Source organism: Neophocaena asiaeorientalis, unplaced genomic scaffold (genome assembly GCF_003031525.2).
Source record: "Neophocaena asiaeorientalis asiaeorientalis breed wild unplaced genomic scaffold, Neophocaena_asiaeorientalis_V1.1 scaffold226, whole genome shotgun sequence".
Taxonomy (NCBI): Eukaryota; Metazoa; Chordata; class Mammalia; order Artiodactyla; family Phocoenidae; genus Neophocaena; species Neophocaena asiaeorientalis.
In genome coordinates, this window is record NW_020173037.1 from 5912967 (window position 1) to 5924199 (window position 11233).

An 11233-nucleotide genomic window follows, 5' to 3' on the forward strand; every position below is an offset into this window, starting at 1 on the left:
TCTTCTCTTGATTCTTTTCCAACCAATAATAAATGTAAAAACCACTCTTAGCTTTCAATCTATTCAAAATCAGGACACCTTTGGCCCACAGTGCTATGGACTAGTAACCCCTGCTGTACAAGAATAAAGATGTGGAAAGATGTATGGACACATTCAGCAAGTGACAGGCACTTCCTTTTATTCTGCTTCACAGATGGTGCTTTTTTTTTTTTTTTTTTTACAGATTGAAGGTTTGTGTCAACCCTGCATCGAACAGGTGTATCAGCACCATTTTTCCAACGGCATTTTCTCATTTTGTGTCTCTGTGTCACATTTTGGTAATTCTTGCACTTTTCAAACTTTTTCGTTTTTATTATATTTGCCGTGGTCGATCTGTGATCTTGGATGTTGCTATTGTAATTGTTTTAGAACATCATGACCCTTGCCCGTATAAGACAGCAAAGTTAGTAAATGTCGTGTGTGTTCTGACTGCTCTACCTACAGGCTGTTCTCCTCTCTCCCTGTCCTCGGGCCTCCCTATTCCCTAGACACAACAGTATTGAAATTAGGCCAATTAATAACCCTACAATGGCCTCTAAGTGTTCAAGTAAAAGGAGGAGTCCCACGTCTCTCATTTTAAATCAAAAGCTAGAAATGATGAAGCTCAGTGAGGAAGGCGTGTCCAAGTTGAGATACGCTGACAGCCAGGCCTCTGGCACCAGTTAGCCAAGCTGTAAGTGCAAAGGAAAAGTTCTTGAAGGAAATTTAAAGTGCTACTCCCTCGGACTTCCCTGGTGGCCCAGTGGTTAAGAATCCGCCTGCTAATGCAGGCGACATGGGTTCGAGCCCTGGTCCGGGAAGATCCCACATGCTGCGGAGCATCTAAGCCCGTGCGCCACAACTACGGGACCTGTGCTCTAGAGCCCGCGAGCCACAACTAGCCCATGTGCAGCAATGAAGACCCCACACAGCCAAAAATAAATAAATAAATAAAGTGCTACTCCCGTGAACACAGGAGCAATAAGAGAGTGAAACAGCCTTATTGTTGATATGGAGAAAGTCTCAGGGGTCTGGACAGAAGATCAAACCAGCCACAACTTTTCCTTAAGCCAAAGCCTAATCCAGAGAAAGGCCCTAACTCTCTTCAATACTATGAAGGCTGAGAGAGGTAAGGAAGCTGCAGAAGAAAAGTTTGGAGCCAGCAGAGGTTGGTTCATGAGGTTGAAGGGAAGAAACCGTCTTCATAACATCGAAGTGCAAAGTGAAGCAGCAAGTGCTGATGTAGAAGCTGCAGCGAGTTATCCAGAAGATCTAGCTCAGATATTCATGAAGGTGGCTGCACTAAACAACAGATTTTCAATGTAGAAGAGACAGCCCTATATTGGAAGAAGGTGCCATCTAGGCCTTTCATAGCTAGAGAGGAGAAGTCAATGCCTGGCTTCAAAGCTTCGAAGGACAGGCTGACCCTCTTCTGTTAGGATGATGAGTTCATCTTATGGATGAGCAAAGAAAGTGGTATCTTGGGATGGAATCTACTCCTGGCGAAGATACTGTGAAGGTTATTGAAGTGACAACAAAGAATTTAGAATATATACACTTAGTTGATATAGCAGTGGCAGGATTTGCGAGGACTGACTCCAATTTTCAAAGAAGTTGAAACCATCAGATGATGATTAGCACTTTTTAGCAATAAAGTATTTTTTAATTAAGGTATGTACATTTTTTTTAGATATAATGCTATTACACACTTAATAGACTAAAATATAGTGTAAAAACATAACTTTTATATGCACTGGGAAATCAAAAAATTCATGTGACTTGCTTTATTGGGGAGATCTGGAACCAAACCTGCAATATCTCCAAGAGGTGCCTATATAAAGCATATTAGGAAAGGAAACCACGTTAGAAATTTAGCTTAAAACAAATTTTCTGCAAAAGAATTTTGTTCATCTTGAGCCACAACTAAATAAGTTTAGTTTTCTTTGTATGAAAAATAACCTATGTAGGAGATAATTCCGTGATAATATTATTAATACATTTAATTATTAATAAATTTAATAAATAGCAAGATTAAAAATCTTTAATGAATTTTATGAAGTGTGCAGGAGATTTTTGAGTGAATAATTATTTTGCTTTTTCTAAGAAATGAATAATGAACAAAATTGTTCCATCTTATCAGTAGGTAAATGCTTTAAACATTCGGAATATTTAAAAATTTAAAACATACAAATTCACACTTTTATTTCTGAAAGATGAATCATTTCAATATTATCAAATGTTATAATATGTTCTTAGTATTTGTAGTACAAGGAAAAAGTTAAATATAATTTACATATAAATACATAGAGAACTATCAATAAAAATATTATAGCTGATAACTCCAGCACTTAAAATATTTTAAAAGAAATTATTCTTTTCATAGATGCATATTTAGTAATATCAGAAAAAAACTGCCTTTTATGAAAAAAACTTCCAATTAATATGAAATCTAATGATAGACAAGATCACTGAAACCTGACACAGACATTAGAGTTTCCAGCAAAAATAAATTAAAACCTAAAGAGAATATATTAAAACCATCTTTAATGGTCTCAGGACATCGAGATCGTCAGTTTAAAAACCATGAATACTAGATATAAGGAAAGCTGAAAACATTTTCTTTTTATTAGAAGGCATGATATAATCCTTTAAAATATCCTTTATAATATACATCTACACCCGTAGGGCCCCATATCTGGTCAAAAAGTCATGCAGTTTCACTAAAACGTGAATGTGTACGTTTTGCATAACTGTTGGGTGGCTTTTATAAAAATAAAGCAGTTTCCTTAGGAAAAAAAAGAAATTTTGCCAATTGGAATATCTTCATTCTGGGAAAAAAAAAAAAAAAAAAAGACTTTTTCCTCTGAAAATAATGAAGTTCAGTCCGTGGCTATATGAACATTCACTGACTTACTGAAATGAAAACAAATAATTGTGCTTCTAAGAACTAGTTTTTTTTTCACTTGTAGGGTCTGAAATAGCCTCTGCAAACCATCAACAAGATGTTAAGATTCACAAGCAATCACCGGTGAACAGAACTGGACCTGCTGCATCCGTTCTACCACCACTAAACAAGTCTGTCCAAAGGGACTGGTAAATCATGGTGCTCTGCAGTCTTGTAACAGCATCCGGGGTCCTCTTTTCCAAGCATATGTTCACAGATGTTTGAATTTATATCTAAACTCAATATCATTTAATGGTGGTAAGATGCCCAGGCCTGCACGGGACTGGTCCAAAGGGGGACATTGAACACAGCTCTCCACAAACTCCAGTTCAAAATAGGAAAGCATCAGAATCAAAAATTGTTTAATTTCCTGGACAGCAAATAATCTTCCAGGACATATACTTGCTCCTGACCCAAAGGGCATGTAGTAGTACTTTAACTTGAGTCCATTACTATAGAAGGTGCTCCTTGTCTTTCCATTTTCATCAAGATAGCGATCATATTTAAATGTCTGCAATAAAGATACAAAGAAAACAAATGTATAAGCTAGTTTAAAAGGAATTTATCTTTTTCTTAACCTGGAAGTTCCAAAGAGTAATTTTCTTTTTTAATCCAATCTATGAGTAATTTAGCAAATACCCCACCTCGAATCAGAAAGTAATAAGAAACGGGAACTTAAGGAGAACTGGTGGGAAAGGGAAACCTTTATACCTCCTATCCCGCCTGGGCAACTAGCTCCTCTCTCTGTTAGGCAGAATTAGAAAGAAGGATTCAAATCAGGAGCTTAGAGGAGTCAGTATATTAGCCCCTAATTCCCTGGATTTGGGAGCAGGCACTTTTTAAAGAAGAAGAAAGGCAGCAGCTTTATTATCACAACTGCAGACATAATCTAGTAGAGATTATGTGATGACCAATGCCAGGGATAAAAATTAAAATTTCAAGCTGTCATCCAAATTCTCCAAATTAGATAAATATTTGACATTAATAAAAGAGACAGTCGCTGTGGTTTCAATGATCAAATGAATTCTGCAATGGTAAATTTCTTCTTTATTTCAATCTGGGTAGACATCACCTGGATACTGAAAAAAAAATGGTTTTTTTTCTGGATTTGGAACTTTGATGAACAGTCACTTACCAAAGGGTCTGGGTAGATTTCTGGGTCTAAATGCATTAACTGCGGGTAAAGAGCTATGATGTCATCTTTGCGGATATTATAGGAACTGTCCTGGAGGTGCAAAGTGAAATCCTCTTTAGCAGTCCGGATGTTCAGCGAAGCACTGGAAAGCCTCAGAGACTCCTTGATGATACTGTCTAAAGATTTTAAAAGGAAGAAAGGAGGAGAGGGAAGGGAGAAGGAAGAACAAAGTATTTTTAAAGGCCATGTAATGTAGAGTCTGAAATACTTCTAGCAGCCTATAACACAAACCTAAAGAGACTGTGGGAAGCTGGCCAGATAAAAATTTCTCAAACTTTTTCTGTGCTGTGATCAATGATTCATTCGTGTCTGAATGTATTTTTAATCTGACAGTCTGAGTTAATAATCTTTTGGTAAAGATATGATTTTCTTGGTCATCAATGGGAACTAGACTTTCATAATTTTATGGAAAAATAATCTTATTTCTACAAGACACTAGACATCTAATACAATTGGGAAAAAATCAGTAAATCACTTTCATGTGAATTATTCAAAGTTTGTCACTTTTGAGATTTAACATACTAACACTTTTACATAGAAATAGTTTTCCAGACGTTTAATGCAGCTTCACTTCGGTGTTTACAAGAACCCATTTTTATCATTACACTATCTGATGTTGTGTGAGTATGCCCTGCATTCTGATAAGGACATAGAGGGGTACAAAGCACACGCTGAGGATAGCTGAAATATATGATGAGAAAGTCTCGCCTGACCTTCCAGTCTCTGTCCTTTTAATTGTCATGCTTTAAGTGCTCCTCACATGACTGTGCATAAAATCATAGCATGTTAGTAATTTATTTCACAAGTGAGAAAATAAGAACCCCCAAAGTGAAATGACATGTCCGTGGTTTCTACGGCAGGGCAGAGTCCCACGTGGAGCTTGCGCTCCTTCTCGTCCCTTCCGCTAAGACGCACTGCCCCTGAAAGCATACATTGGTTTAGTTCCTCTAGAGAAACATAACAAAAACAAAGAGAAAACTCTTTCTTACTCTAAAAATATGGTACTTTTGTATTTCTATAAAATCCAGAGAAGCAAACATTTTTTCAATGAAATAACCTTCCACCCCACCACCCAACCCATGCAGCTAATTGTGGTTTCATGATGGTACTTTTTCCCCTTTCATTTCATGAAAATGAGTAGCCCATGAACTATAAGATTGCTGGTAAGAGCAGTAACAAACGAGGCAGAGCAAGGGCAGCACAGAGAGGAGGTTGAAAGTGCAGAGTCAAGAGCTCCACGTTATTGCTGCCATTGGCTCCACCATCCAATCCCAGGCAGTGACTTAACCTCTCAGTGCCCATTTCCTCACTTGTTACATACAAATATTGAGTTGGCCAAAAAAGTTCGGGTTCTTCTGAACAAGTAAGTAAGTATGCAACAAGTAAGTGCGTGATGTGTACTGACAATTCCTGTTAGGAGGATGCAGTAGATGACATGTAACAACACAGCAAACACACCTAGCACGGGCATGTCATCCAGTTGTATCCGGTTCAAATAAATTGGATTGTCTTCAAAGCTAATTTTTTGACCAGCGTTCTCTAGCATTTTATTCACTTCTTCAGTGGCCGCTTTCATTGCCTCCGGGTTCCTATGAAAGGTTAAGAGAAAAGAAAAGATGTACAGAACGGTTTTTTCTCTACCAAAAGGTCTGCAAACAAATAGGTGTTTCCCCTTCTTTGAACCAGGTGGTCAAGATACAAAGAAGGTGGGAAAGGGACATTTCCATTTATTTTTTACTCTATTTTATAGTTGTGTTTTAAGTCCTTGGATGTTAGCAAGAACTGTTGCCTTAAAAGTGTCCCGTGGGCTTCCCTGGTGGCGCAGTGGTTGAGAATCCGCCTGCCAATGCAGGGGGCACATGCACGCAGCAACGAAGACCCAATGCAGCCAAAAATAAATAAATAAAATAAATAAATTTATAAAAAATAAAAGCGTCCTGCTACATAGAAGTAAAACTTTGACCATACTTTTATAAATAAATGTTTCTAATAAGGATTAAATGGTTAAATTAGTCACATGCATGGCAATTGAGAGAAAACTGCATCCAAGATAACAATTCTAAAGTACTGGCTAAAATGCCAAAGGAAATTTAAATTTACTCTTAACATGCATGTGATTCCACGTAGAACAGCTTTTCCATTTACATAATAATTTATTGTTCTAACACTTGACTGCTGAAATGAATGCTACTTCACTTTAGTGCATTGACGTTTACCGGATCCTCAGTGCCTTGGCAATGTAGCCATATAACATGATCACAGTAAACTGAGTCTCAGAAAGGCTTGACTGGTAAATCTTTGCGTGCTTATCGTGAAATGTCTACTCTTACCTATAGGATAAAAAAGTGATGTTGTAACCTCACTGTAAATATGTGAATTTATTCCAGAAAGAGCTTTCTCAAGTAAAAACTTTGGAAGGCATTTAAACTTTGAGAAAGATTAGTAATGGTTTTTTTGTAACTGAAATTGTTTAAATTTTTTTTTATATTAAAGACATAAAATTATCAGCCTTCAATGGAACTTTGGCATTCCCAATCCTATGGAATAATAATTTTGTGTCTATGTGACACAGTTTTGTGTCTATGTGACACTCAACATCCAATTGAACTGGAATAATTCAATAAACCATTTGAATGTCAAATTCCCAAAAGACTGTCACTCTGGGAAGACATCACGTTATGCAAGATATATGTTACAGACAGGGTTTTTTTTAATATACAGTTTTAAAAGGCAAACTCTAGCTAAATTCCATCAATAAATGTATATTATGATTCTTATTTATAGCTATCAGAGTTGGTCGAATAGTATGACAGCAATCACTAACAGTGAAAGAACAGTTAATGCACAGATGAATAAGATATAGGCACTGTTCTTTTCACTGACAATACGTCAGCAATCACATAAGGATATTTTTATGATTATAAAGACCAAATTCATGGACTTTAAGAGGTGTCATGAAGAACAGCTTGGAGTTAAGAGCAAGGGCTCTGGTGCAGACAGCCTACATTGACCCTGTACCAACACGTTCCTTTCCCTGGGAAGGTCTCTGCTTCTACAAGATGTGTTTACCAGTCACAGCTGTTTTTGGAGGGTTGGATGAGCTGATACACGTTAAACTTTTACAAGGGTAAATACCACATTCTTGATTGACAGTATGAGAAGGTACCACGTGTTTTGTTTTGTTTTGTTTTTTAGTTAAAATGGTTGAATTTCTGCTTTCACCTAAAATGAAGAAATGGATAATTTGCTAATTACCTAATCATTTGAAATAAGCTCCAGAAAGTCGCTGGAATGGTGTTTGCTTGTGAGGCCCAGAGGACGGCGAGGAACGACTTGGCTTTCTCCGTGTCGTCCAAGGTGGAGAGCGTGTCATTCAGAAACCTGACCAGTTCCGAGATGTGGTCTCTCTTTCTGAGTTTCTGGAGCCGCAAGCCCTCCGCCAGTTTCTCCCGGGCGTAGTGGCCCGTCTTGAACACGTGAATGGGGAAGCCTGCAACCAGGGCTGGAAAGATTTTGTCAAATTGCTTGAAGTGGTCCAGGTGATTTAGAATGAGTGCTTTTTGTGCATCTTGCCCTGAGAGATCTTTGCCAAAGAGCGTGAAATACCCAGCTTCGAACATCACTCGATAGCAAAAGGCATACATCCCCTCTGACATCCAGGTGGGCGTCTTGGGCTTGGGAACCACCTGGGGTCTCAGGACAAGTTGGAGGTTTTCCATCATGGCTTCTGTGAGGGAATTCAAGGCATCGCCCTGCAGAGTCTTGATGATAGTTTTATTTATGTTGTCGGTGGTATTTCCATCACTGGGGTCAATACGTCTGTGTCCAAATGCCTGACCGTAAATGAAATGTGTGAAAAAAGAAATTAAACCTGACCTAGGACTAGTAAATGTCTGAAACACAGATTAGATGCTTTCATGATTCTCTACTTGCTAAAACAAAAAAAAGGAAAACCGGCCTTCCCACATGCAATTTCATAGCACTTTACAAACGGCCAAATCACGCCCTTCTTTCAAGGCCAAGTGTGAGTCCCAGATTATCAGTGACACTTCCCTCACAATCACTCTGGTCTTCTATTTCTTATTTTTCTTATGCTTCTGCATTTATTTTCACATTAATTTGGTACTAATCAAGAATGTTTTTAATCATTAGTTCTCTTTTATATTCTTTGTAGGTGTATCTTAACCAGACTTTAAGCTACTTAGTGCAGAGACCAGTTCTAATATTTCTTTGCAGAGACTCAATATTGATTAATTTTTTCCTATAAAAGAGCCTCTTAGATCTCATCTAGGTGATGCCCAAATATCTAGTCAATTCCTTAACAAAATTAAACAATTGTGTGGCAGGAGTGTGCTAAAACAATTGTTGAACGTTAAGTTTCCAACTTATACTCTGGGTCTTGTGTAGAAATTGTTGACCTGAGTGAGTTTGTACCTGTCTTATTCATACCATGCCATCCGGTTCAGTAAAACATTTAATTTTTATTTCACCCTCATAAGCTGATTAAGAAATGACAAAGCTATACCGATTTTGACTTTTTAAATGATCAATACCAAGAGATTATGTCTAATTTGGTTAATTGTGTTTCTAAGAATCTCCATGTAAGGGTAACTGTCTCCAGCATCTCCGGCTTTTGAATATGTCAAAATGATTAAATAGATTGACATAGAAAAAGGTAGAAAATAAAAAAGCCTAATGCTGTATAAATGCAAACCTGGTTACCTTTGCAGAAGCGGTGAAGTGAAATTTTTTCCAGTCAAAGTATTTTCCATGATACAGCACTTTATGGTATAACAGGGGACTGGTGATGAAGTGGACATAGTTTCCCATTAGTCTGCAGGTGAAAACATGACCATGTTTCCTTTGATTTGCTCTGAGGAACTCAAGAGGATTGGCACTAAACTGGAGAGCACAACCCAGATATGGAATCAACCCATTCTCCAGAGGTGGTTCCCCCATTTGCCTGCAAGACACGAAGAGATGGTAAAAGGAAGATTGCACACTGTTCTTTATTTATATTTATTTACATTAAATTTTTTACCGCTGACTTCAAACCTCAAAACACTATAGTTTAGTGATACTTTTTTGGTTGGTGGGGCCCTGCTCCTTTACTAAAATAATGAGTTATTAACCTAGTAACATGATATGTTAGTGAAAATGATAGCTAAATCCATCCATCCATCCATCCATGCATTCGGCAAACACCGAATGCCTAATATGCGATCCTCGCTCTTCCCAGTGATAAGGATAAAAGGATCAACCAGGCCAACAAGATTTTCCCTATCAGTGTAGAGATGAAACTGCATTCTAGTGTTTATGTTTTTTCTAAGCATCATTTGCCCAAGTATCTCAAAATGTTTCATCTGATTGTTTTCTCTAAAGATATAGAATCCTGAATGACAAAAAGGATTGCAGAAGTGAAGTTTTCAAAATCTTCATAGTTTAAATATATTATTATTCTATAATGATAGTTGCAGAGGGGAATCTTTGAGAAATTAGCACATTATAAAGTGAAATTGCGTAAGATAAGTATTGACATGGTTATTGATTATAATTCAATGCTCTTTGATGCTATTTTAATGTTTTTATTTAAGAATTTAAACATTTATTTTCCAACATAAACCACTATCCCTCTTGGTAGAATAACATAGCATAAAATAATTATTTTTATTTTCATAGTTTGCAGATAAGTGGTTTAATTAAAACTAGAAACTACCAGTCCTGGTAGTTAATATTAAAATACCATAAAGGGCAAAACAAAACCAAAAAAACCTGTAAAAGGTAGACAACACGGCAATCTACATGGCTGAAGATATGCTGTGGGTAATTCTGTCTCTGGGGGATTGACAAAGCAGAGAATATTTACATACCTCCCCCCCCAATACTCTTTGAGGGAATCAGAAGTTAAATAAACCATGGCTATGTATCTGATTCTGTTTGTATTTCTTGAACCGATTATAAATGATACGTACAAATAAAAGGGATGTCTCATACATTTAACAGTTTCCCAGTTCGCCATGGTTGATGATCACTAATAAGAAAATAGTAATAGAATGATCAATGCAGGCTCTACACTCTTTCCCAGCTTAGACTGAGTGTATACAATGCACAAGAACTAGCTGAAAGAAGAACATTTATTTAGTCAGAGCATCTACTTAACCCACATGACGGGAATTGCAGATCCACTTACCACTTATATCCTTACCAATCCAGACTTTCTCTTTATATGCACACATAAACACACACACAGAGATCTCATAAAATTTCTGTCAGTGATGTTTAACAAGTTTGTCCATTTTTACATTACCACTAGTATATGTCAATACTAAAAAGGAAACTTTGCCATTATATCTTTTGTGAGATATAATAAAAAAGATACTTTCAAAATTTTAAATTAAAAGTTTTTACTTTAAAAAAATTAAGGAAGAAAATGCTAGCGTATGTAAGTACAGAAAACCAACTTTCTGGTATAACAGTGAAGGTAAAAGAACATTAAATGAATGAACAAAAATGCAGTTTAAAAGTAAAGCTTTCCTTACCTTCTCCTCGTTCCAAGGAGAAGCCACCAACAACAGCACACTGCTATAACAATCCCCCAGATCAAAGAGACACCCATCATTTTGCAAATCTAATGCAAAACTTCTGAGGAGGAGAGTCTGTGGTGAGAAAGGTAAGGGTGTAACAACACAGACTCCAGCTAGACTTTTATATATGGTAAGATGCTTCACTTGAAGGATCAAAGCAAACAATTAACCATCCTATTAGGAAAAAAAAAAAAAAAAACTGGCCTTGAACTAAGTCCACGGGTATCAGAAGAGGTTCCAAAACAATCAGAAACCTGCAATACTTGATAAGTTGAAGGTCTCTCAAACATATTTTGACTTAACATTCAGACCTGGGAATGACAGCTAATATTACAAATTTAGTATGCTTATAAAAAGAACAAGTAAACCTGTTCAGGATGAACATACCAAATAAAGAGGTAAAATATAATAATTTAAAGAAAAATAAGCATAAGTTATCATTAAGCTAATGATTTGATCTTGTTACATTTAAGAAGAAATAAATTTAAATGA

General features: G+C 36.7%; 1 protein-coding gene across 1 annotated transcript; it reads right to left on the bottom strand.

Moving 5' to 3' along the window:
* Nucleotides 1–2985: 2985 nt before the first annotated feature.
* CYP7A1 (cytochrome P450 family 7 subfamily A member 1) lies at nt 2986–10816 on the bottom strand. Its single transcript, XM_024742662.1, has 6 exons — nt 10697–10816; nt 8880–9120; nt 7413–7990; nt 5616–5746; nt 4098–4273; nt 2986–3473 (listed from the first exon to the last, which is right to left on the bottom strand). Exons 1-6 carry the CDS (start codon nt 10774–10776, stop codon nt 3174–3176), a joined length of 1506 nt encoding a protein of 501 aa, XP_024598430.1. The 5' UTR covers nt 10777–10816; the 3' UTR covers nt 2986–3173.
* Between the last annotated feature and the right edge of the window lie 417 nt (nt 10817–11233).